The sequence below is a fragment of the Protopterus annectens genome, chromosome 8.part0, assembly GCF_019279795.1.
Source record: "Protopterus annectens isolate FY-2018-M chromosome 8.part0, PAN1.0, whole genome shotgun sequence".
Classification (NCBI taxonomy): Eukaryota; Metazoa; Chordata; order Ceratodontiformes; family Protopteridae; genus Protopterus; species Protopterus annectens.
Window position 1 is genome coordinate 1,686,943,588 of NC_056741.1, and position 27,901 is coordinate 1,686,971,488.

At 40.2% G+C, this 27,901-nt stretch overlaps 1 protein-coding gene across 1 annotated transcript in view; it reads right to left on the minus strand.

The window, feature by feature from the left end:
- The window catches only part of LOC122808532, a 1,295,413-nt gene that overhangs the window by 654,535 nt on the left and 612,977 nt on the right, over positions 1-27,901 (minus strand). The window contains exon 3 of the mRNA XM_044079486.1: positions 26,535-26,972. Within this exon, the coding sequence (XP_043935421.1) occupies positions 26,535-26,972 (438 nt within the window). The remainder of the gene's footprint in view (positions 1-26,534; positions 26,973-27,901) is intronic.

Genomic DNA, 27,901 nt, shown 5'->3' on the forward strand with positions numbered 1-27,901 from the left:
CGACCCACCTACATGTTACAGGACATGGAACACGTACCTGCAACCATTACTAGAATAAACTTTTTATCAATGCAAAACACTGACGTTCTGGTTGTCGTACTGGCTGGCTGTATGTGTCGGCCTGCAGACATCTGGCGTATGTCCCACATTGGTCTTTTGCAATGTGGCAACCCTGCCGTACATACATCTTGGCTAGCAATAGTGTTGGGTGATTGTGTACATGATTGCCTGTTCCACTCCTGGCAGTGGTCATTTTACCCTTCAGAGCAGGCGCTATTCAGGGGTGACTAATGCTGGTTTCACCTGTTCTGTAGATCATTGACGGTGATCTGCGCAGTGGTCAGTGAAGCTTAGCCCTGTTTTGCGCATATCCATATAGTCGTATTTAAACATCGCTTACCAGCTGTGGGCAATGCTTATTCCCGCTAATGTGTGCTACACATATTCTGATGACCTGCATCCGGAATGCCTTACCTGTGCTGTCGGGATTACGTTACATCCCTTGCGGGACGTGGGACCAGGAACATGCCCGACAGTCACTGCATGTACCACTTGGACATCTGGGTGTTGTACACGTATTATGTCATTTTGTATGTGAAGTACACTACAGCAGTTACTCCTCACTACACTCACATGGATAACTCCGTTAGTTTACACATTTATGGGTCCAGTTCATAGTATGTCCATGTGATGTTTACTGGCTGTACTCCGGCATTGGGTATGTATATCACAATTAGCTACACCTGATAATGTGCTACACCTTCATCCGACCGTGGATGCAGCATGCTGGGGTGATGAATGCCTGTTATGCGTACATCCCCTGCCTTGACACCACATCCATGCTTACATTTTGTGGAGCCCCCTCAGTGATGCAGCGGGGAATCCATGTTGAGTGTGTGTGGGACAGTGCTTACACACATGTGCTCCCGCGATTGCCTCTGCTCCAGTAAGCAACAGTTGCTTACTCGATGTTGTGGCAACGGGAGTCACTGTTTTCCCCATTTGGTGTTTTGCCTCTGACAATCGGGTGTGTACCTGCTGATATATCTGAGAACCTATATACACAGCACCGACAGATGCTGATAGGCGCATCTACTGTTCAGGTGTTGACATTTCCATGTTCAATGGCTGTTGCGTGTACAATGTTTGAGGGCTGCCTATGTAGGATTCCACAGTGGACCACCTATACATCACAATTTACAGGTGGTCATGTTTTTGTGCCATCCATTTTACTGTGTGTGCAGGTGGAGAGGGGTGTCAGTACATGGGAGCCTACACTGTCAAGGTATGTGCTATACATTCCCTCTTTGCCAAGGTGTAGGCATATTGGGCACGCCTCTGTCTGCCTACTGGGACTGGCACAGTGTGTCCGTGGTCTGGATCCCTCTGTGCCTGTGTTGGCCTTGGCAATTGTGGTGGGCTGTGAGGCACTCCCCCATTTTTACCCTGCTGCAGCTGTTTCCGCAGGATCATATTATGTAGCATGGCACATACTATGAAGATATGGGCACATGTGCCTGGAGAGTACTGCATGGCTCCACCAGATGTGTCCAAGCACCAGAACCATGATTTCAGCATCCCGAACACACAGTCTATGATGATTCTGGTTTGTGCGTGTGCCTCATTATGGCGTTCTTGCATTGGTGTGTGTGCATTTCTGATGGGGGTCATCATCCACGGCTCCAGTGCATAGCCAGCATCCCCCACAAGGTGGCCTTGTGGGATGTCCCCCCTGACAAATACCTGATACAGCTGTGAGGCATGCCAGATATGGGAGTCATGGTAGCTTCCAGGGCTGTCAGCACACGCATCCATGATAATGCCCTGGGCATTGCACACGACCTGGCAGTTGATGGAGTGGAATCCCTTGCGGTTTATGTAGCGCCTACCATACTCACCGGGTGGTGACTTGATTTGTATATGCGTGCAGTCTATTGCACCCAGTACCTCAGGGTAGTTTGCCACACAGTGGAAGTGACGCATATTGCTGGCCAACTCCTCCTGAGTTCGGGGGAAGTATATATGCTCATTGTCATGTGGTAACATAGCATCCAGGAACTGGTGTAGTACCCTGGATGCCGATGCCTGTGAGATCCCCATTATATCTCCAGTTGGCCTTTGAAAGGTACCTGTGGCTATTATTCGCAAGCTTACACATAACTTCGTGTCCACTGGGATAGGTTCCCCTCTGTTGTTTCTGGTTCTCAGGCGTGGCCGGCACAGCTCTACTATTTGCTGTAAGATGTCCCTGTCCACCCTGTAACACTCTACTATCTCCAGATCATGTAGCCCCTGGTAGGTTACCCTTGGTCTGAACACTCTTCTCCTCCTCCGAGGCCTACGGTGGTTGTCGGCATCATACTCCACAACACCGCCGGTCTGTAACACATGCTGATGAATCACAACTATGGCAGCTCCCAACATGTACATTTTAAAAGTTCCCCGTCTGTTTACACCTATGGTAGAGTGTTTTGGAATACACAGGTGTGTGTTGGGTGCTTTCACACTTTATACTGTTTTGCTATGAACACTGATGATGGCATAGGGTGTGTATGTACGATCGTGGTTACAGGGTATCTTCTGTGTTTGATTAATGGAACCACTATTGTGCTGCCTTTGGTGTTGCATTACATTTGGCTGCCGTGAATTACCTCCTCCCCTTCCATTTACATTTGTGCGCGTTACACCTACCATGTGCTAGCATGCATCCAGCAGCCTGCTTTCATTTGTACTTTCCTAGACCTGGCTTATCTTGCATAATGTGTTCTATTGCTGATCTACTGTGGGTTTGCTTTGCTCTGCTATGACAGTTCTCCTATGTATGCATTCCAAGTCCTCCCCTCCTTTCTCTGCAATCCTCTGCCTCCCCTATCCTGTTTGGCAGGTTTCTGCATGCAGGCTTGTCTTCTGCCATCGATTGGCCACCGTGAGTTGATTGGTGTTAATTGCTCATTAGTACGCCAATTACCCTGCTTTGGCATTTCCTTATTTTCTTCCCCTGCCCTTCCTGTTTATGCTATTGTTCACAGCGCGTGCATCCGCTTGCCGGGTTTCGGGCACTTTTTCATCCCCGTACACATGCGCTTTCAGGCACAATGTGTGCTCTCAGCTAAATGGTTCTATACCTCCCCCCCCCTGTCCTGCAGCTTTGCTTAGCAATGGCCAGGCCTGATTTGCATAGCTCCAATGTGCTTACTGATACGATGGCACACCCCTCTGCTGATGTCATGTATCACCTCTGATACACTCCTCGGTGCTATAGCGCTGCGCCGTCTGGTACATTCTTAATCCGGTGGGACGTTTGCGATTCAGTATTACCTGCTTCATTTGCATGGCATTGACTACTAATTCATAGTTACAGCACCAAACACTGTCGCGGGCCCTTGGCAACCCTCACACCTTGCTTGTGGTGTACCATGCCTTCCATTGCTCATTATGGCGAAATCATGCTTTGTCTCACATTGCGATTTTCTGCCATTTGTATATATTTCCTTTGTATTCCTGTTTGCGCACACATGCCCTGCGGTTGTACTGTGTGTTACTGTAGCCATGACATTAAATGTTTTTTAGTTGTTGTGCATCGTTTCTTGTGCCATTGGCTGTGTATTTGGCCATTGGCATATGTTAACTTTGTAATACATGCGTCTGGTCTGCTTCCATAACTCCGATGTTCTGTTTGGGAAAATGTAAACCATATTTTTTGGTTTACATTTCCATGGCTTGCGCTACGCCTGCACCACTTCGTGAATCGCTGTATGCCTTCATTAGCATGGTGCGACAATGCGCATGGGGTGATTTGCATACATATGCCGAGGGCTGCATCGATCTAGCGTACGCCAGTAGTGCACGTGGAATTGGTTCATACCTGAATCGCTCGGTGGACATATTTGGCATTATACAGCCTACGCTACGCCTACGCCTGGCGCAAGCTTCATGAATCCGGGGGATTAACTATTGTTTTTATGATATTAATTTATACAGATCTAATTTCCACATTTTTCTAAATACCTCAACAACCAAGTAACACAGACAAAATTCTTTAGCCTCAGCCTCATTTGAAAGCTCTCAGCTAGATGAATAAGATGCTAATGGCAGTATGTGAGTAACTTGAGTGGTTGTTAAGATATTGTACAATATTTACAAAATATTACAAATGTAATCGTTACTGTGTTTGGTGTGACTTAAATTCAGTTTAAGACCTAAAACCTAAAGAATACTACCATTATAAAAATAGTTTGTGCTGAAGAGTTTTTCATTTATACTTCTTCCATAACCTTTACAGTTCCAGAAATATGAATACTTGTTTGAAATGTGAGGACATAATTTGAATCTGTCAAAAGGCTTAGGCTCTGTCCATTGGAATTTACAGTGCAAACTTCCTGAGCTGTATTGGTGGGAATGAGTAGGTCTGTTACTACTTGTAACATGGTTTATAATAATATAATATATAATCTCAGCTACAAATAAGAAAGTGTCTTCAGATATAATTTATGCAGACCCATCTTCACCCTTTGATTTGATTGTTCACAATATAACAATGAATAATTTAGAACTAAGCACTACTGTAACCTTGATAAGACAGATAGCTCCATGGCTTACAAATAGGACATGGTAAATATAATTAAACAATTGGACAGGAAAGATTCTTGGCTACAGTGAGGGTATCTCACCGGCTTTGTCTTGGGCTCATACCTCTTTAAATTGTATCTTTTTCTTCTGCAAGTGATCTACAGTCTCTATGCAGATGACTTAATAATGAGGGAAATGATTACATCTGTTATGGATAGGGCATGTCTGCAATTTAACATGACTACATTGACCGGGTCTATATCAGTTCATCGAAACGTCTGAAGTTCGAACACTATAAGTTCGAACTTCAAACCACAAACTGCAAAAACATTGAAGTCTTAGAACAGTGATTTTTTTCCTAGGGAAACAAAATTGTTGTTCCAAGAAACACACACACAACACAAGCACACCAAAAAAAATCAATCCACACACATACACTCAAAATCCTACATCTAACCCTACATTAAACTGTGCATACACTACTATCTATCCACTTACCTTAACCCAAACCCTAACCCTAAGGTCCGCCACTATCGCACACTCACCTGACCCGTGCCCTAACCCTAATTTGCCTATCCCGCCATAACCTTGAAGTCTTTCACTATCACACACCCACCTCACCTGTGCCCTAACCCTAAATCACTTAACCCATGCCCTAACCCTAACGTCCCCACAATCATACACTTACCTGACCCAACCCATAACTTTCCACCACAGTCCTGCTAATCGTGAAGCCACTGAAATGGCCCATCAAATTATTTCCCTGGGAAAGAATTTGGTGTTCCACAGCTTTGCAATTATCAGTGTTCGAACTTTACAGTTTGAACATCTGGTATTCGATATTCAGGCATTTCGACGGACTGATATAGCATTGACCAGTTGGGCACAGGAGAATAACATGCTGATAAACACATCAAAAACTAAACACATGAATTGTGTGAAACACAGATTGAAGGGTGAACATTTAAAACAGAATACATTTATTTTCAGTATGGATTCATTGAAGGATCTAGGTATATGGGTAGACCCAGCTTTGATTATTTTCTTGATCATATTCATCAACTGGTTAATGATAGTTATAACACAATAAGCTGTATAAATATTTAGTGTCTTAGAAACAATAAATGATGAAGACCTAAAATAGAGTATAGCATAATGATATGGAATCCTTATAAGAAAACTAGCATGCATAATTGTAAAGAGTAGTATAGAAATATACCAGGGGCATCTGTGGATGTGAAAGCTTAAGTTATCATGAAATATTAAAGTACTAAAACTTGTACAGTGTTTCATCTAGATATTTAAAGGAGACCTATTGAAGTATAAAGGGATTAAAGCTGAGGTCTTCTCTTCCAAATTGGATGTCTTGTCCATCCGAAAGGACATCTGAGAAGGTTGTTCCATGTCAGCCTCAAACAAGGTTGAGGAAGAGGGGAACATCAAAGGAACCAGGGGGATCCAAGAACTTAAGAGACCCAGCAAAGACATATGAGATGACCATACAGCAGCAAAAGTTTCATGGCTGGACTTTTTAAAATTAATTGTTGTCAAGGGTGGGATGTCTAAAACCATCATGCCCTGTGTCAACTGCTTAACTCTCTGATTTTCTAAATAATTCTTAAAGATAACAACCTACTGTTTAAGGTGTTAGAGATAAATGAGTGAGACAAAGAACCATCTTTATAATTATGGGTAGCTCCAAGACAAAACAAAACTTCTCCTTCCATGGAATTTGCCTACTGCAGTCACATTTTCCTCTCTCCAATGACATAAACAAAATATTCTTCTCATAAATAGAAGAAATAAAGGAAGCCCCAAGACAATAGAAATAACATGTCTCACATGTGTGACAGACTAAAGTTGAAACAAGTTCCATGTTTGGGTTGGAGGCAACAAAGTTCAGATGTATTTTGTGCCTGTACCCCCTCTAGCACTTTTTTCCTGAAGTCATACACTGGACATATGGCATGACAGGAAGGTATGCTGGCTGAAAGTGTGCAGCTATCATTAGCAGGATACCCCAAACTGTTAGTGATACTGCAACAATGATCAAGGAAGGACATAATGCATATGCTATTAAAAAATACAAAACAGTTTTAACAGATAGCCCATTATCTAAGTACAGTAATGATAGATGTCATTCTAGTCCTATGTTGCAGTATTCTTAGTGTGGGATTCTCCACCTCAGGTGACCCGAACGTTGGCTCCTATACAAAAGCTTAAACCTGGTTGCTGCAGGTGCATGGGATGTCATACGTAGGACCATAAACCAAGGACCTTAAATGTGATGTCTGCACTCACAGACCTCAGAACTTTTCAGCTGCAGTTGATCATCACATTGATTGTTTCACTCCTCTACTTTCAAGACATCTAAAAGCTAAGTACCCTGTTGGGGATTTTGCTTTGTTTTGCTTGCTTGAACTTGACTTGCTGTTCACCCCCATTAGCTGATGTCCGCTAAGAAGGGTAAAAGCTGATGCGGGTGTCATATTCCACATAAGGACATGTACAACCATTGCCTATATTGCCTAGGCCAAAAACACGACCATACCCCTTGCCCTATTTGTCAATTTTTTGTGCCGAAGATGCTCAGAAGCCATCTGGCTGCCCTTAATTTGTACCTAGAAAATCAGAGGCTTAAAAAGTTAGCACTCAGGGTGAATCCAGAGTCGGCCACCCCAGCAGAACCACCACAAAAAAAAGGCCAAGGTGTCAAGGCCTAGTACTTCTGCCACTCCGCCCTCAGACGTCCCGTCAGCTTCCGATTTGGGGATTGAGGGACGTCCATTAGAGCAGTCACTTTGTCGACTCCCCTCGAGGAAGCCGCTTCAGAAGTAGCAGCTGGCACATCCACAGAGGCAGCTCAGACATCAGTCCATAACAACATCAAGGGGGAACCAGCCACTGCTGGACGATCGACTGGGATGCCACTACCTGAAGCCCCAGCTCCCATCCAAGTCCCTGAATCTAGTCCTTCTTCTAGGACTACTCCTTTAAAAAGGAAGCAAAAAACTAAACACCACCCCCCTCCATGGAGTGGTAATCTTATAATAATTTGATAATTACTGCCTTGATAATTGTAGCATCCTAATATTTCTTGTTTATTCCAATGCTGAATGTCTCAATTGCTATTGTAATACTTTTTATGTACATCTTGGAGCTTTTCTCCCCGGGCATTCACTGAAAAGAGCTTGCACCCAGTCGGACACTCCTGGTCAACAAATGTAAATTAAATAAATTAAATAAATAAATAAATACATCTTTCACCAACTCCTTGATGCAGGCCTTCATGGCCCTTAGGCCCATGGCCTCTTCACCCTCTACCATTGCTGTTCTCAGCCCTAGGCCTACCTCAGCTTCCTCCATCCACCTTCCCACTTCCCAGGAAGGAGAACAGGAGGTTTACTACTCATCTTCTGATGAGTCCATTACTTATTCATCTCAAATTGCCTCTCCACTAGAATACTATTCCCCTGATGAAGAATCCATAGAAGAGGACTCTCCACCATAGGTATCACCTTTGGGGAGACAATCACAAAGATGAAAGAATACTTTAAATGGGACGCTTCCCAAATGACAAACTTAAAAGAGATACTTTGAGTTACTTCAAGTGGAATCCCCCTCCCCTTCAGCCATTCCACCAGTTATTCCTGCCTACCTTGATGCATTCTCTTCAGCATTAAAAAACCCAGATTCACAACCACCGGCTCCTAAGAGACCTGACCATTTTTATAAAGTACCGGATGACCAAAAATTCCTGGTAAAACCACCCCTGGCAGACCCAGCAGTGATTGCTGTATCCCCTGACAAGCAGTCAAGACTGATTACCCTCCTCATCTGTTTTACCTACTGACAAAGACAGTAAGTACATGGATAGGATAGGAAAGAAGGTTTATATCTCCTCCACCCTAGTCTTTAAAGCTATCAATTAGCAAACCCATATGATAAAATATGCTTTGGACCTAGTTTCCCAAGCTTCTACCCTCCTGTCATCCATGCCTGACTACCCTAGCAAAACAGAGGTAGCATCAAAACTGTCCCTGACTTCTCAAGTGGCCAGACATTCTATTAGATGGATTTATGATGCAGCAGAGGCCTCTGTAAGGTCCACTGCTTCTGCATCAGTCCTATACTAATACTCATGGCTATGCCTTCAACCCCTAGTAGAGGACTTCATGTCAAAAATCCTTGATGCCCCTCTGGACCACAACCTCCTGTTTGGCAAGCAGTCTGCGGACCTCTTTAAAAATCTACAGGAAAAAAGTAAAGAGCTTCAAGACTTTAAGCACCTGCTGGTGTCTCCCATTCCCAAATATTACATAAATTACCCTGCTAAGACTAACTTTGTCAGGAGGACCCCCTCCTCTGCTACTCCACCCTCTTCCAGGCATAGAAAAGGAGCCAGGAGGCAGACCACTAACAGACCAGCCACGTCTCAACCTACTCAAAGATAGCCTTTTCATGACAGAAATGGCTCCAACAATGCATGACTGCCTTGCCCACCTACCCTTGTCAGCCCACCTTTCCCACTGCCTTCCCCTTTGGAGAACCATCACTACAGACCATTGGGTGCTGGCAATAGTACAAGAGGGATGTTTCCTCTCTTGGAAAGAAAAGCCCCTTACAATGGGCATTCTATTTCCCCCCAAAAAACTAACTACACCTTATTCCCCAGATCCTACAGGATCTTCAGAACCATGGAACTATAGAATCTGTCCCTCCAGGACAAGAAGGAAAAAGCTTTTACTCAAGATTATTTCTTGTCCCCAAAAATACGGCCCCTGGAGGCCAATTCTGGATCTGTCCTTTTCTAAACCTCTTTCCAAAAGTTCAGTCATTCAGAATGCTATCCCTACAAACCCTTCTACCACTATTGCCAGCCCAGGCCTTTATGGCCACACTCGATCTAAAGGAAGCCTACCTCCATATCCCCATAAAACTCTCTCACAGAAAATATTTGAGTTTTACTGGCCCCGTTCTCACTTTCAATTTACAGCTTTGTCCTTTGCTTTATCTACTGCATCCATGGTATTCACAAAATGCCTGGCCCCAACAATAACCTTTTGCGAACCAAGGCATTCAAATTTACCCCTACCTAGATGACATCCTCATTCTGGTAGAAAGAGAGGACACCCTACAAAACTACCTACAGTTCACTATCTCCCTGTTACAAGGCGTGGGGTTCACACTCAACATCCCAAAATCATCCCTAACCCCTCAGCAGGACAAAATCTTTCTGGGTTGCAAAATCAGAACAGACCTAATGTGGGCATTCCTCCCTTAGGACAACATTTGCTCCCTCTCTACCCACTTCCAAGACCTGATACATGTCCAACAGAAAGTCCTACAAGTTCTGGGTCTAATGGCAGCCACCATCCCTATGCTACTTTTGGTCAGGATGCATATGAGAAAACTGCAGTGGTATGAAGAATGTGTGGTCCCAACACGCACACCCTCTAGAGTTTCAGATTCCACTCTTGCCCTGCCACAAAGCAGAACTAAGGTGGTGGATACAACAAATGCAAATGAACCCAGGCCTTGCACTTTTTCCATCCACCCCTACTCAGTACATGCATACAGATGCATCATATCTAGGCTGGGTGGCAACCATGAAGGGCTTCATGGTACAGGAGACCTAGCAACCTACCCTCCAAAAGAAACATATCAGTGTGAGGGAAATGACAGTAGTCCTTTTGGCCCTGAAAGCTTTTCTCCAAATCCTGCATCCAGGTCCTCTTCAAATCTTCACAGACAATACCAGAGTCATGTGGTACCTCAACAAAAAAGGAGGGACCAAGTCTTACCTCCTTTGCAAGATAACAATCCAAATGTGGGACCTTGCCTCCCAAAACAACTTATCCCTGCTAGCAACATACATACCTTCCAAGGACAAGAAACAAGTGAATGTTCTCAGCAGATCATCCTCTCTACAACACGAGTGGATGCTGAATAGGGAAATGTTTCTAGACATTGTCCACCGGTGGGACACACCTCAGGTAGATTTGTTTGCCTCTATCCAGAAGAGACAATTGAAGAAATTCTGCACCAGGGCCACTCTCCACTTACCTGGAGGATGGACGCCTTCAACATTTCATGGAAGGGGCAGTTTCTATATGCATTTCCACCCTTCCCTCTCATACAAAAGGTCCTCCTGAAGATCAGGAAGTACAAACAAAAATCTTGTTAGTGACTCCCTATTGGCCAAGACAGCAATGGTTCCCCCTACTACTTTCAATCACCAAGGGAAATCACCATAAGTTATCCCACATGGTGGACCTACTCACACAACAGAAGGGAACACTCATTCATCCTCACCCGCAGACATTATCTCTAACACTCTGGGTGATAGACTTTTAATTCCCTTCAGGCACCACTATTCTGAGGATGTGCTTTCAGTCCTGGAGGAAGCCAGGAAACCTACTACAAGGAGATCCCACATGTCAAAATGGGAAAGATACTCCAAGTGGTGTCTTCAGAGGCACAGGGATCCCCTTCAAGTGGATACCCCTCTAGTCCTTACCTATGTGTGTGAACTTCTCAAGGCTGGCCTTTCATACTCCTCAGTGAAAGTCCATCTTTCTACAATTTCTGCCTGATTACCCCTAGAACCCCCTCTACTAGCCAGGCTAGATGTTAAATTATTCCTGAAAAGGGTCTTGCACATCAGACCACCAAGAAACCCATCCCACCCCCTTGGGACTTAAATTTTATGCTAGAAAAACACACTGCCTCCTTTCGAGACATCCAGTTCTGCAACATTCCAAATGTGCACATGGAAGACTGTTCTGCTGGTGGCCCTTACCTCTGCTAGAAGGGTATAAGAGTTACAAGGTCTCATGGCCTGCCCACCCTACACTATCTTCCACAAGGATAGGGTGAACCTGCGCACCAACCCTTCTTTCATGCCAAAGGTGGTCAACGAAGTGTCCTTAAACCAGTCCATTCACCTGCCCACCTTCTTCCCCTCTCCCACTAATGACAATGAGGGGATACTCCATTTCCTGGACATTCATGTGCAACCAAGGCTTTTTTAGACAAAATTAAATCAATCAGAAAATCCAACCAACTATTTGTATCCTTCCACCCCAGGGCCCTGGGCAAGGCAGTCTCCAAACAAACCATCTCCTGCTGAATCAGAAAATCTATCTGCTTCTGCTACTCCCACCATGGCAAGGACCTACTTCAGAGGATAAGAGCTCACTCTACCACAGCTGTGGCATCCTCCAAAGCCTTCCTCAAATGCCTGGACACAGCTGCCATTCTGAAGTCAGCCACCTGGTCCACTATACATACCATTACCAGACACTACAAACTGGACCATGTCTCCAGAGCCAGGGCAGGATTTGCTAGGGTAATCCTGCAGGGCTTTCTGGAATCAAATACCTCTACCTCATCCCTTCCTCCTTCCTAAGCTATGGAACTCTCCCACACTAAGAATACTGAAACATAGGAATAAAAGGACCTGGAATAGTTGAGCAAAATCTTATCATAACCATAGATGTCCTTCTCTTCCATGTTGCAGTATTCCTTCCCTCCCACCTGCCCCCCTTCATTCCTATTGACCCATCTACAGGGTGCCCTGGAGCACCACCTAGACTGAGGTCAAACTAGCCAGCAAGTGGCACTTCACACTTCTTGTGGACATCATTGTGCTCTTTCTACTCAACTGTCCAACTGAGCAGATAAGTTCTGAGGTCTGTGCATGCAGAGGTCACATTTAAGGTCTCTGGTTTATGGCCCTACATGTGATGTCCCACTCACCTGCAGCAAGCAGGCTTAAGCTTTTGTATAGGAACCAACGTTCAGGTAACCTGAGGTGGAGAATCCCACACTAAGAATACTGCAACATGGAAGAGAAGGACATCTATAGTTATGGCAAGATTTTACACAGCTATTCTTTATGCTAATGATCCTTATCCCATTGGACATTTTTGCCTGCTTATGTGTATATCCCTGCATATTGGTAATAAATAATATACTAAAACAAATCTCAATGACTTGATATCTTTTTGGTTTAGTGGTGGAGGCTCAACATGATCAGTATTCTTGTTCATATTGTATACTATGCAGAATGTACTTCACTGTTTTTGGTGAGATAATACTGGGTAGCATTTCAGAGTCCCACATTACACTTGATGCCAGGATATTACTCCTTTCAAATATGTTTTACCAGACATGCCCGCTAGAAATGTTACATTGAAGGGATCATCAGGAAACAAACAGACTTTGGGGTTATTGTTTAGTTAAAATATGTTAGTTGCAGTTTAACTTTAGTGTCAGTAAAACATTAAGTATTGTCCAGTGTCATTATATCTGCCTCATCATTACCACCAGCACTGTGTACTTTGTGCACCGGGTCTGTTGTACCAGTTTTCTTTGACTGTGACCATGATTTATATATCACAGATTTCCATGTTCGACCATTCTGATTCATGTCTGCTCTGTATATGCTTTATTCCACTTGAAGATCATAGGATCATCTAAAGAAATACAGCTGAATCTTTCTATATAGTCATTGATGCTAACATAGAAATGGACCAGTACTTGATTATATATCACCGCTAGTTGACAGTAAATAGGGTCTGGCCCGATATCTCTGATATACAGAGACAGTCAGTAATGCCCAAACTAACATAGCCTCCACATAACCTCTAAACACTTCCCAACTAACATACCTGTCCTAATAAATGTCCATGATACATAAGGATACAATTGGGCTGGGTTGCATGACTAGGCTTATAATGACCCTGGTGGTCATTAGCCTATTATATACCGATGAACCTTTTGTTTGCACAAGGCTGAACTCCCATAATCAGCCAGTTGTAAGTCCACTGCTAACCCCCATTTTCATTCTCTTTGGATTTCAGTTATGCTTTTTAGGTCTGATAGGGCTGCCAGCCTATTAGGACATCGTCATTTGAGACATTTTCAGCTTCCAGATGTGTTGGCTATATACTAATATGGTAATGTTAGCTACCTGACCAAAGTCCACTAGTAGCCTATACCAACTATCTCTTGCAGTCACCTGACCAAATAATATTCTCATTTTATCCACATTGTCCTACATGAGGAGTTCCTTTGCATCTCTGAAAAAATCTTGCATTCATACATGACAATCAGTACCTGAAAAAAAAAACAGAAAACAGAAACAGTGACAGCAATGGTTACTTTAAGCAACAAATGGCAGAGGCAGCATAGTAGGCTCTTGTAACTTGGTTCCCTTCCCCACAAATGGTGCAACCCCGGAGGATATTTATATTAGGGTGATTTGTGAGGCATAGCCACCCACAATATCTAAGACAACCTTTATAGAATCATTTGAGTAACAGAGGAGTTAGTCATACAGACAAAGAATGTCAAGGAGTTAATGCTTGAGCAGTACAAATAACTAATCCTAAAGAACATTGACATAGAGACTAACCACCCTCTTCTAAGGCTGTATAGTTTTTTGGGGCAACCATATAATTACTTATTGCTATAAACTCTGTAATTCACTTGGTACAATGTTGTGTGAGTTCAGAGTGGGCTTATTCAAGTAGTAGGACTGTGGGAGGAACAGTCCCTACATGAAGAGCAGCAGGACTGGCAAGGTGCATTACTGTTGTTTGTTTTTATTTGTCAGGTTCTTATTTCACATTTTTTTTATATTACTTTTCAACAGCTTGCAGGTATCCATCATTTATGTTTGGTATTTTGTTTTTAAATAACATGAGTCAGGATTATAAAACAGCCTTTTATAAGTCTATTGTAAACCCTGTTAACTTTAGGTGTAGTGTTTGTTAGAGATGAGGAATGCATTTCATCCAATCTCAGACACTTTGTAGTGATGGAACAGTGAGAATTTAGGTTGCATATGATTTGTAATGCGCTGTGGTAAGTTGCATAAATAAGCAGAAAAGAGAAAAATACGGTGTCTATTTATGTTAAAACAGCTTTAGGATAGTTCAGATTTTAGAGCTGTGAACTAAATTCACCTAAAGTATTCTTGAATAAGCTCACTAAAATTCTTTTTGGGTGGTACCCATGCTGAATGGTTTTACAGGTGACCTCTCAGAAGCACTGTTTGTACATCAGGAACAAGGATAATACTTTAGCAATGTGGAACAATAGTTTGTCTTTTCCACATGCCTACTATTGAAAACTGACTTAGTTGCTGAGTGCTTCTAATAATGTAACAGTCCACTTTTTAACAGCAATGCATCATGTACTGCTCATCTAAGGACATAATTGTGGTGCCCTTTTCTCATATAACATACAACAGTAAGACCCTGCAGCAATAAACCGAAGGGGACATTATGTAAAAAGCATATCAGCGACCAGTAAAATGCACTACATCTTTTTTCCATTAGGTATACACCCAAACAACTGTGTTGCAGAAAATATTTAAAAAAAAAAAAATCACATTTGTGTCTGCCTCCAAAGTGGAAAAAAAAAACAGTAGCTCATATAAGCACTTCTCTAAATTTCAAAGTGAAGTGATACTGTAAGGTTTTACTATCCCCATGGGGCTGTAAATAAAAGAGCACACAGAGGAAACTGTTAACATTTCCTGAAGTGTTAAATTACCCTTCCCAATGTACTGAAACTTGAGCCATCACACTAAAAGCTGCCTGAATGTAAACAATAGGATCACCTGACCTACCAGCTTAATTAAAACAATAAGAGCTGCAGGGAATTTTGACACTCTTCCTTTAACTTTTTAATAGTATATTACCTGTCATCCCGTTCAATAAAAATGATCTCACATTATTTATTTATGTACTTCAAACTGCATAATGACTAAGTTGTAATTGTTTAATTCTTAATTTTCTCTCTATTTAGGTTTAATCCAGTCTTGGAGTTTACTCAGGGCCTCCCTATTTAGGTTGAGTACATACTTGGGGGTTATTGCCAGCCTTTACTTAAAGGAGAACTGTAACCCACAGACTCAAAAAACATGTTTATTTCATCATGGTTTGGTGTTTCCTACACCTTAACCCCACTCTGGGAGTATTTACAGTTTTTTTAAATGTTTATGTATGTAATTTCTCAGTCTGAGCACATGGGGTCTGGCATCTTGAAATAATTCAGATTTTTTTACTCTGCCTGTAGGTATCCTACAGTACAGCACTTGTCTGTAAAACATTACATCATGCAGGCTTTCTTCTTCCTGAAGGTCCTGTGACTGCGTTGATTTTACATGCATACACTGCTGTCTTTCAGTCAATTTTAAGTAACATTTCATGCTATTCAGTGACTACTTAAAACACAAACAGTGCAAATAACACATAACAGACTTTCAAAGTGCTGCCTACTGCTGCTTCTTTTTAGAATAGCTAAACTGCAGTCTTTTGTGAATCCTGAATGGTACTAATTTGACTCATCTTCCATCCCCTTCACACCTAACTTCCATAGCTGTCAAAGTGCTAAGGGTAATTTGAGCTTTTACCTGCTGTGATTGACAGCTCAAAGCAGGAAACTTGATTCGTGTACTGTTTCCTTGTTCTAGCCTTTACTTTCTGTATGGGTAGGGGAAGGACCAGGGAGCTGTGATGTCACAGCATGGGTGGGTTTTTAGGATGGTAGTGATGATGTCAGTTTGGGGAGGGAAATGGCCAGAAAACTACTTGTATTCAGTGGCCTTGATGACATCAGTGAATTGGAGACTGCAGCAAGGGTAGGGCAAAAGTCTTTTGAAAGTGAAATCACCACAGTAGAGTAAGGTACTGTTCTAGTGGAGAGAAACACTCAATTTAAAATATTTTAAATGCTGTATTATTGTTTACTCATAGAAGGGACAGTAAACAGGGAGAAGAAAGACAAAGAAGTTGAGCATTTAACAACAGAATTCCATTGTTGTCCTTTGAATGGTCTCTCGCTCCCTCTCTCTCATTCTCGGTTTTATCTGATGTTTTACAGAGCCACTAATGCTGATGTTCAATGAGCCATGCACAAGTTGATTGAAGTTACATGCTTTGATCTAAATGTAGAAAGTCCCATCCTATATCAGTCTTAAAACTTACACACGATCCTTAAATTAGGAGTTTGCCTTGCCAGTCTGATTCAGTATTTGGTATAGCAGTCACTGATCATGGGAAAGTTTTTTTTTCCATTTTTATTCTCAGCAGATATTTCTTTATCTAACTCTGTTTTACAAATGACAGCAAAGTACCCCATCTTGTTACATTTCTGCTATGTGCAGTGCACTGTTCTGAGTAAGCATTCAAGTGGTTATATCTAATGCATTTGTGTTGCTTGAATTCACTCTACTTTTAATCTACATACTTAGATTGGTCAGTATCATTTTTTTACTGAATTTGCCATTTCTTTGCATTTTACCTCACAAATATCATTTACAGTATTTCTATTAGGATTTTGTCTCTTTAGTGTGTGACCCCTCTCGCAATCTATCACCTTTTTAAAAATTAAATGTATTTGTAGCCATAGCATTATTTGTAATCAGACATCTTAATCAGAATTCTAATTCTAACTTTTCCATCTTAAGTTTGATCAAACACAAAATTGTCAATCAAACATTTTCTGAATAACATCTTATTTATTTATTTTTTGCACAAAGTGTTCATTGATCTTACTTATTACTAATGTATATGTAATTCTCCATGCCTCAAAAAATAAAACAAACTGCAAATTACTTTTACTTCTTTGCTCATACCTGGATTTCTTTATTTCTTATCCATTTGGTCTGCAGTTCAAAAATGTGCAACTCTCTACCTCCATGATGATCAGGCAAATTGGTTTGCAAAGTTGAAGTTCCAGTAAAAAATTGGTTATTTGAGGTTAAAGGATGATATTCCATATAATTACTTTATTGTAAGTTAAAATGTCTATTTTTCCATAAAATAACTAACTCAGAGCTCAGTGCACTCATTTGACTATGGCACATTCTTCTAATCTAAAATGTCATTTTCAGATGTTTCATTAAAAAAGATCATGGTTCTGACACCCTGTCAGACATATCACTTAATAAAACCACAAAGGTAGGAAAAAACAATGAATCTAAGAGCCAGCAGGAAGAAAAACAAATCCAAATGAGACAACCACTTTATTCGAGTTGAGAGCTTTCCTCTCCACTAAAGAGACTTCATCAGAACAATGTGCACACAACACCCAGCCTTTTATATACCCTCCCTAATTAATCAATCAGAACTTTAATGAGAATCAATTAAAAGCAAACAAAAAAACACATTGGTAATAAAAACCCCTTCAACACTGTTACAATTAAATACCATAGCCAAGTTTCATGTACAGACTTAAATTTCCTTGTTAAAAATAACATTAAAACAATCTTAAAACTGTATAAAAAATATATATCAACATTAAATTCTGCACAGTAACAAAATTAGTATAGTTAGCCTAAAATGTGGTCCATTTTCAAAATACTGGATATACTTATCATTTCATTGATGCCGGAATACTGAGAGGCATTAAAATACAATTGCCACCTCAGTTCCACTACATCCGAATGAACATCCAATATACATCCATGCTCATCTTTGATCAATTGTTGAACGACCAAAAATTTAAATTGATGGCCCTGATGTTCTTGTACATGCCTGCACAGGGCACTGGTGATTCTACAATGCCTAATGTCACCAAGGTACTCACCAATCCTAACTTTGAATTTCCTAGATGTTTTACCTATTTAAAATATAGGACAATTTTCACATTTATCCATGTAAATGACATTACAGCTGTTACAATTGTAGTGCCCATGGATGTTAATAATCTTCTCATTAACTCCGAACATTTCCTTTGTCTCAAGTATAAAGGAACAATATGTACAAATATTACACCTGTAATTACCAATTTTTCTATTAATTTTTCCATCCTTTTTCCTTCCATCTAATATGTTCTTTAGGGATCTGTCCTTTCTAAACACAAACATAGGGGTCTTCCCAACCCTGTGTGCAATATTACCATCAAACTGCAAAATCTCCCAGTTTGCTTTAATAACCTCAATGATGGTGCTAGCCACACCATTGTAGGTTATGATCAGGGTTGAACTAGGGTTAACTATGTTATCTACCCTTCTATTAGGTCCCAAAAATCCATTGCCTATAATGGGCCTGTATATACATTGCTCACGTTTGTTCAACACTTCAACCCTGACCTGATTTAAAAGACTCTCAGGGTACCCCCTTTGTCTAAATATCCATATAATGAATTCGATTTCCACCTGAAATCATCATGCAAACTAACCATTCTGGCAGCCCGCACCAGCTGACCTTTGACAACAGACTTCTTTTGATGGTGCGGGTGCCAGCTACCATAATCCATATAGGAACTGGAAAAAGTCATCTTTCCATGAATTCTAGTAATAAACTTCTTATCTAACTGATCAATTTCCAATTCCTCATCTAGGTAATTAATCTTTTCCTTGTCATATTTATGTGTGAATTTCAAAAATTGCACAGTTCCATTAATCCACCCAAGGAACTCATTCAAATCTTCTTCAGTCCCCTTCTAAACAAGGAAAAGAGTGTCCAGAAATCTAGTGTAATGCATAATATGTGACATAAAGGAGGTTTTCTTCAAATATTTCTGTTCCCAATAGGACATAATCAGGTTGGCAAATATGGGGGCCCATTGCCACACTTTTTATTTGTTTGTAATATTGCCCTTCGAAACATATATAGTTGTTCTTTAATACAACCTCCATTAATACCACATATGTTCATAGGTTCATAGATTGGTACTAAGCTAACTGCCCTTGTGAACCATTTTAAGCCTAACCAATTATCCCTTGTGAGACTCGAACCCTGCACCTTGTGTTTGTAAGGCAAACACCTTAACCATTAGGCCACTCTCCCACCCTATACTGAGAGGCATTAAAATACAATTGCCACCTCAGTTCCAGTACATCCGAATGAACATCCACAAATTTATTCACCTCATCCTGATGGAAAATGTTAGTTTTGTTAATCTGCTGTTCAAGCAAGCTTAAACCTTCCTCATGTGGGATCACAGAAAAAAGGTTGACAACATCAATGGTTACCAAAATTAACTCAGGTACTACATCAATCCCATTTAATTTGTTCAGAAACTCCCACAAGTCCTTACTAATATAATTAAAAATGCCCAGACTTTTTTGCATATTTTGGTCTAAATATTTACTAATGAACTAGGTCTTTGGCCTTTTGCCATCTACAACGGGCCTAAATAAATCTAATTATATTCCATATAATTACTTTATTGTAAGTTAAAATGTCTATTTTCCATAAAATAACTAACTCAGAGCTCAGTGCACTCATTTGACCATGGCACATTCTTCTAATCTAAAATGTCATTTTCAGATGTTTCATTAAAAAAGATTGTGGTTCTGACACCATGTCAGACATATCACTTAATAAACACTACTCTGTACAAGGATTTATTTCCTTGCACATCACTCCATTTATGCCACTTCCCTATCAGCTACCATCATGCGTCTGCTTTCTGTGAATATGTACATACTTTCCCATTCTCCTTGTTTGCTGTCATCTTCATCATTTACATTTCCTCATTCCTCTGTCCCTCTAGATTCTCTGTTTAAACATTACTTATCTCGTTTGTCCTCTAAACACTTATATTCTCCTCTACAATTTCTAAGGTCAGACTCCGTCCTGCTTCTTACCTTTTTCTTGATACGCCACGTTTCACTTTTCTGCTTGTAAAAGGCATACCTGAACACGATGCAAAATTTATATACAACCTATTTTGTGACCAATTTGCATTACCTTTGTATTCCATTATTTGTTACATTTTTATTACAACTAATTTTAATATAACCCATGTTCAGCAAACATGTGGTTCTGCTGTGATCAGTGCTGTACTCTGATAACCAAAATGTAAATAAAATAAGTGTTGTGATGCACACATATGAGTACCCAGTTAATCATCTCATTTTGCAGTATAAAGAATATCAGCAAAAGTCAACAAATAAAATAAAACAGCAGCTATAATAAGACACAAAATGGAGACACAGCAGAAAGGCTGTTAATAGTTTTATCTCTCATCAGGAATTCCACCCAACTGGTACACCAGACTCAGAGCATTATGGTATAGCTTGCTTTTTAAAGACACAGTACTGTGTTTCACAGTACATACATGTAAAACCCTATAAGCCCTTTTTATCATTACATACTACTTTTAATTTTTTTAATTAAAAGTTAAAATTAAAAGTAGTAAGTAATGATAAAAAGGGCTTATAGGGTTTTACATGTATGTACTGTGAAACAAATACCGCGGTGGTGGTGCTGCGGTAGTGTTGTCGCCTCACAGTGAGACGCTGTCTGGTTCGATTCTCAGCTAGAGCATCTTCTGCATGGAGACATGCACGAATGGGTGTACCTTCATTGAAGGTTGTGCGTCAGGGCTGATAACTCGGCACATAAAAATCAACTACCAATCATTAGTGGACCGGAGTTCCGCTGTGGTGACCCCTAACCATGAAAAGCCGAAAGACACAAAACAAAACTACTTTTAATTTTTTGTTTTGACCTTCTTGTGTTACTGTATCAAATCAATAATATCACCTGTAGAAACATTAGTGAACATGAGGAGTATGCTTGTCTGAGACCAAGTGTAGCTCACTTCCATTGGAGTTTAAAACAACCTTCATCACTACCTTTCATAACTATATATTATATTTATTGGCTTGCTGTATCTGAATTTCTGCAGAATGTACGGTAATTGATTTGGTGGTGGTGGTGGTGGTGGTGGTGGTGGGGAACATGATATTATTTGTTTAATTATTATTATTATTTTGCCAAATGATTTTAAAGTAGCCAATTAAAGTAGAAGGACTCACTGCAGGTGTACATTTATTCAGTATAATCTCTAGTTCATCAGACAAAATATTGGAAGTAACTCTGAACTATATAAGCTATGGTCAAAATTAATTTACAGTTGATGTAAAGATGTAAGTTCTGACTTTTGTCCACCTACTGTTGTACCATAAATAGAGTGAACTTCACAGATATGTACATAACATGTGTTACATAGGTTTTATAAGGCAGCTATATCAAAATCACTCACCCTTTAATCTAGAATGCTGTCAGAGCAAGGTGTGTTATTTTCTTTCTTATGTTATTCTTTGATACTGCTGTATCTACATTATTTGCACTGCATCTCTCTCGTGAGCTGACATTTGTAATTTCATTTAGGCTGCACTTGTGTGGTCCTAAATGACAATAAAGTTTCTTTGAATCTTTGAATCTTTCTAGTGGTCTTGAAAACAATTCTAGTAAAGGAGCCCCTCTCCTTACCAATCTTCAATACTCTCTAAAGTCTAAGCTTGCTTCCTGCTATAATAAGATCTCTAAGTTTGCTACCGGATCCAAATCCTCCTCCCACCACTGCGAGGCTCTCCACTCTTGAATTGGTTGTAACTCCCTAACTATCTTTCCTACATTCAGCTCTCTGTTCCCCATAAGCTCATCTTCAAACCCTTAAATTGTCCTGCACTTTCCTCCACTCTCAAAATGCATCAGCCAAACAGACTTCTTAGGTCCAACAACCGAAACCTTCTGGAAGTGTACAAGCCTATATGTACCCTTGGTACACTTCTATTATCTTTTTCCCTAGCATGACTAGGGAATTCCTTTCCCCCTCAAATTCAAACCACCAACAACCATTCCACCTTTAAAAACCTGCTCCATTCATACCTTTCTTATCACTGGGAATGCTCCTGTTCATATCCCACCTGACTTCATCCACTGCATGCTTACTCTCCGCCATCCTACTTCCATCCTAACACTCATCTCCACTATATATATTCACTTCTTCCTCTATTGCCTCTTACTCACCTCAAATAACTGGAATTGCAAGGTATATCCTCCTCAACACCTGCTCTCAATTATTACCTAATTATGCTCTATTAAAGCACACTCCATACTTTTACTATTTCATGTACTGTCATTATTTTTTATGTCCTCAGAATAATCCGTACTTGTTGTTTTCAAGGTCAATATTAGAACATCAAAGTTTCAAAACTTCGAATGTTCTAATATCGACCCCTATTCAGCAAAAGCTGAAAATATCGAAGCAACAGAAAACCAAATTTTTTCCTAGGGAAAGAATTTGGTTGCCTGTTTCTGTTGCTTCGGTATTTTCAGCGCTGTGGTGGAAAGTTATGGGTTGGGTTCAGGTAAGTGTGCGATTGAGTGTGGGTTAGGTTAGTTAGGGTTAGGGTGCGGGTTAGGTATGTGTGCAATTGTGTGGACGTGAAGGTTAGGACTGGTTAGGTGAGTTTGGGCTAGGGTGCGTTTCAGGTAAGTGTACGATTGTGTGAATGTGAGTGTTAGGGCGGGGTAGTTGAGTTAGGGTTAGGGCGCTGGTGAGTTGAATGTGCGATAGTGCTGGACCTTAGGGTTATGGTTTGGGTTATGGTAAGTGGATAGTTAGTGGTGTGTGTATAGTTTAGTGTAGGGTTAGGTGTAAGATTTTAGGTGTATATGTGTGGATTGTTGTTTATTTGGTGTGCTTGTGTTGTGTGTATGTGTTTTGGAACAGCAAATTTTTTCTTTAGGAAAGAATTCACTGTTCTGTATGCTCGATGTTTTCAGCTTTTGCTGAATAGGGGTCGATATTAGAACATTTGAAGTTTTGCATCTTCGATGTTCTAATATAGACCCTTGTTTTCATACTTTAAACTATGTATAAGTGACAAACTGTCTTGATTTTTATTAACGAACTATGTATAAATTACAAACTGATGACTTGTATTGTAAAACTGTAATTTGTATTGTAAAACTGTACTAGGAGCATTTCTCCCCGGGCCTCCATTGAAAATGGGCTTATTTTTGGCCCAATGGACCTTCCCGGTAAACAAATGGTAAATAAATAAATAGAGAGCATAGGAGTAATGCTACTTGGATATTTTTAATAATAATTATTGATAGTAAAGTACCCTTGGCAGCACTTAATAGGTGCTCTTAAGAATAAATGTCTGTCTCCCAATTTACCTTACTAAATAACTTTAACATACATAAATAGACAATTTGAGTTAATCAAAGTTTTGTAATATACAAATACATTTGCGTTAAAAAATGCTTTCATGCATTCTGTGATAAATCTGGGATTTCTAATAAAGGCAGAACAAAATGTGTTAACAGCACTCATCCTAATTTAAATTATTTAGCCAACTCCCAGAAATAGTACAAGCAGTAAAAGTAACCTAAGAGAAGTACTAACCTAAATCCACTAACAAGAACATAAAAGGTAAAATTCCTCCCCTCCTCACAACCTCACCAAACTCTAAATTGTGAGATGCCAAAACATCCCTCTCCACAAACGTTCATTAAACTTGCTGAATTGTGAAATACCAGGATATTCCTCACAATCTTACTAAACATGCAGAATTGTGAAATACCAAGAGATGTATGCATTGTTTGATCTTGACTTAGTTTATTACTGCTCATGGAAGTCAACACAAATATAGAAAGTAAGTGCTGCCTAGGAACATCCTTGACTCTTAAAGGCACTAAAGGGAAACTAAAAGAAAATAAATGTAAAATAAGAAAACCATGCCACCAGGAATAAAAAGCAAGGACTATCAATGACTTCCAGGAATACAATAGCAAAATAAGTGTTTTTTTTTAGGTTCATAGGTTCATATGTAGGTACTAGGCTATCTGCCCGAAGGCATTTATAAGCCTAGCCAGAATGTGTTGGCTTTCGCCACCCCCTTAGATTAGTTCCCTGTGCCTCTGTCCAGCAGAGCCACTGAAGTCATCACCGGGGTAAACTTTCTGTTTCCCATCCACTCATCAAGGTTTCTTTTGAAGAGTGTTAGCGAGGATCTCTGCCTAATGTAGATTGGAATCTTGTTCCAAAGCATGGGAAGTCTCTGGGACAGGAATCTATCCCTCCAGCACGTCCTATTTATTGTTGTGGAGAGGTTTAGATCCCTAGGCTGTGTGGCTTGAGGGGATAAAGTTTTCTTTAGGTGGAGCATGTCCATCAATTCTGGGTTGGACATGGCCTTGTATGTCAGGCAGAGATCACCTCTGAGTAGGCAGTATGCAACCGAGTACAGCTGGAGTTTCTTCAGTCGAGCTGCATAGGGCATCTGTTTGAGGCCAGTGATCCTCTTGGTGAGGTACTTGATCCTCAAAAAAAAATGGGGGCATGTATATAGGGAGGCATCCACCCAGGGGCATGTAACTGATGTTATGACACTCCCTGGGGCTGGACAACTTACAATGTTCCCCACCCTTGAGTTGCATCATTAACAAATTTGTCAATTATCAGTAAGTACTCTGGGTCCTAACAATGTCAGCCAATATAGCAATGTGTAAAACTGTAAAAAATGTAGGATAAAAAATTATTTACAAGTTGAGTAAAATATCAAATAACTAGCATTTTTTAGTGTTCTTATTCAACTTGTACTTTTGCATAAGCTTTACCAGATCTGCCTTTTGTGAAACATGGAACAGGGAAATAGCATTTTTTATTATTAACTGAAAATATTCAGGTCTTACAATGATTTGATTTAAAAATAAGCAAATATTTAATAAAGTGTATCAGTTGTAGAATTTCCAGTGGAGCTGAGTGTTGGCATTCCTGATTATTGCAGTGGGAGGCCCATGTGGTCCATTTCTAACTTGAGGTGATAACGTATGTTTTTACGGGGGCTCGACTGAACAGTGGAGTTATGGTTTCTTTATGACACATTTGGATTGTAGTTTTGATATTTTGCTTTTTCACAGGGGGACCTCAAAGTCAGAATTACGAGTGAGGGGAAGGTGTGTGTATATGGAAGCTTGTATCAGGTGTAAAAAGAACAGGAAAATTATAAAAGCTAATAGTAGTCTGTGTTCCAGAAAAGCAACCTAGGGTCTGTGGCAGATGTGGGTAGTTATGTGCAAGATTATGAGATTATTCTGTGGTGAATTCATTTTATTTTTAATTTTACTTTTTTATTTTTATTTTTACCATGGAGACTACATTGTCAAATATTAGAGGAGCAAGGCAATGAAGTTTTCAGAACGATCTGTGGTGATCAAACAAATTCAGGATAATATCGAGCAGGGTGGCCTAAAGATATAGACTTATAAACTCACTGCAGGACTGGATTGGCAAAGTACTGTAATATCTTTCTTGGGTGAAGTGGGGAATCATACATGGTTTGTAGCATTAATGGCTTAGTTTATTAATATTAAAAATAGAGTGGGCAGGGAAGCTGTGTGTTAGCGTTTCTTCAAAATATGAGCAGTTTCTTTCTAAAAACTAGATATAAAATTGAGATGTACAGCTGGCAGGGGATACAGGTATGTTATCAGGGGGTTGGGGGTGGTGGCCAGGGGTTGGAGAAAAGTGTGTCATCTGTGGTGGGCAGTGATGAGAGCCTGAGGGGGTTAGGTAGTCCAGCTAATGGATCCAGAATGGAATGAGTTAGCCATTTGAGGGCAACTTGTAAGACTGTGGTTTAAAATAAGAAAAAAGGGGAAAAAATAGACAACAGTATAATATTAAAAGATTACTATATTACAAGTATGATTGTCAGACCTATAAATCTAAATGTTTTCAGATCTATTTAGAAGTAAATGTTTTCATTATTTGTAAAATCTAGGAAAGACTGGAACTGGTACTGTACTACTTTAATGTGGGTCACCTCTTTGGGGGCAAAGGTGATAGCAACCATGATCCTCAAGTCAAGAAACACTCCCAAGTAGAAACAGCACAGCTCATTGTACTACAGGGGTGGGTAAGCTTCTAAAAGAAGAAAAATGTGTAGAAAATGTTTTTCCTTTGTAGTTTCACACATATGTACTTTGAACCATTGTGGCTCATACAAACAATTACCACAGAGTTTATTGCCAATAATTCAACATTTTTATGGGTCCAGACGTATCCCCAGAAGGCAGTATTACAAAAAGGTGATTGTATATAACCTGGACAAATGTATGTTCCTCTACATAATCTGAGTGCATTTTTAGATACACATAATTTCACAACATGCTAAAAGAGTGGAAATTGCTTACCACAGTCACTTGAAAAACCATGGAACTTATAAAACCAAGCAAGTGTCAAGTTTGTCCTGTTAAGTATTGCATTTTCCCAGCAGATATATGGTTTCTGGCCACATCCTTGGCTTTTGCTTTTCTCCAGCACATAAAATCTACACTTTAAAATTCTGGTTACATTTTGACAATGCTTGTATTGCTTGGGTCCGTACCAGACTATCAAAGAATGATTAGCTCTGTGCCACTTAATGCAGATTTTGCTGCTGTTTTGCAAGTTGTCTTTCATTGTGCCTCCTTCACAGGCCTTTGTAAGGGGAGCATTTATAATAATATTTCTATTTTTGCTTTCAATCTGGATATTGCAACCTGTGGAATTCTTCCAGGTTATATTCAGAGCCCGTGGTCTATGAGTATGATTAATTTTCCCACAGAAAATAAAGTCATCTGTGTTTGCCTCTGAAACAGAAAGACAAAGGGAATATGTACAATTATTTCCATAATCCTAGAAAAGTAAAGCTACAGAATAAAATTGTGCTATTCAGCACTGCATGAAACTCTATCATCTGTTCTATGGAGATTAACATGTCACTGAAAAACCATAAGAAAATCATAAAGTAGATGTGTCAAAGTATAGTTTTTGTAATAAATGAAATAATTGTGCTCAGTTCTAAAACATGCATACAGCAGTGAAAATGAAAATGTGCCAATGTATATTGACAAAAAACTTTAATCTGCTGAGCTGACTTTCTTTGATTTATCTGTGTATTCATTCATTCAGTTAATATTAGTCATTATAGCTACATCTTATCCATAAAGCTCTGCTAAGCTTAGTTCATAGGTTCATAGGTGTGTACTAGACTAATGGCCCTGGAGCCTTTACAAGCCTAGCCCATAGGATTACCCTGACATTATGCCACCTGACCTTAGTTTCCAGTGCCTCTGTTGAGTAGAGCCACTGAAGTGATCCCAGGGATGAATTTTCTATTTCCCATCCACTCATCAAGATTTGTCTTGAAGAGGGCCAGTGAGGTGCTCTGTTTGACATGTATGGAAAGTCTATTCCATAGCATGGGCAGTCTCTGGGTTATGAACCTGTCACTCCAGCACATTCTGTTGATTGTGGTAATGAGGTTGAGGTCTCTGGAGCGTGTGGTGTAGAGGGATTCGGATTTCTTTAAATGTAGCATTTTTAATAGAGCTGGGTCAGACTTGGCTTTATAAGTCAAGCAGAGATCACCTCTAAGTAGGTGATATGAGACAGAGAATAGTTTGAGTTTTTTGAGTCTGTCCATATAGGACAAGTGTTTAAGGCCTAGGATCCTCTTTGTGAGGTACTTTTGCACTTCTCCAGTTGTTGCAGGTGTCTAGTGAGGTACATGCCAAAT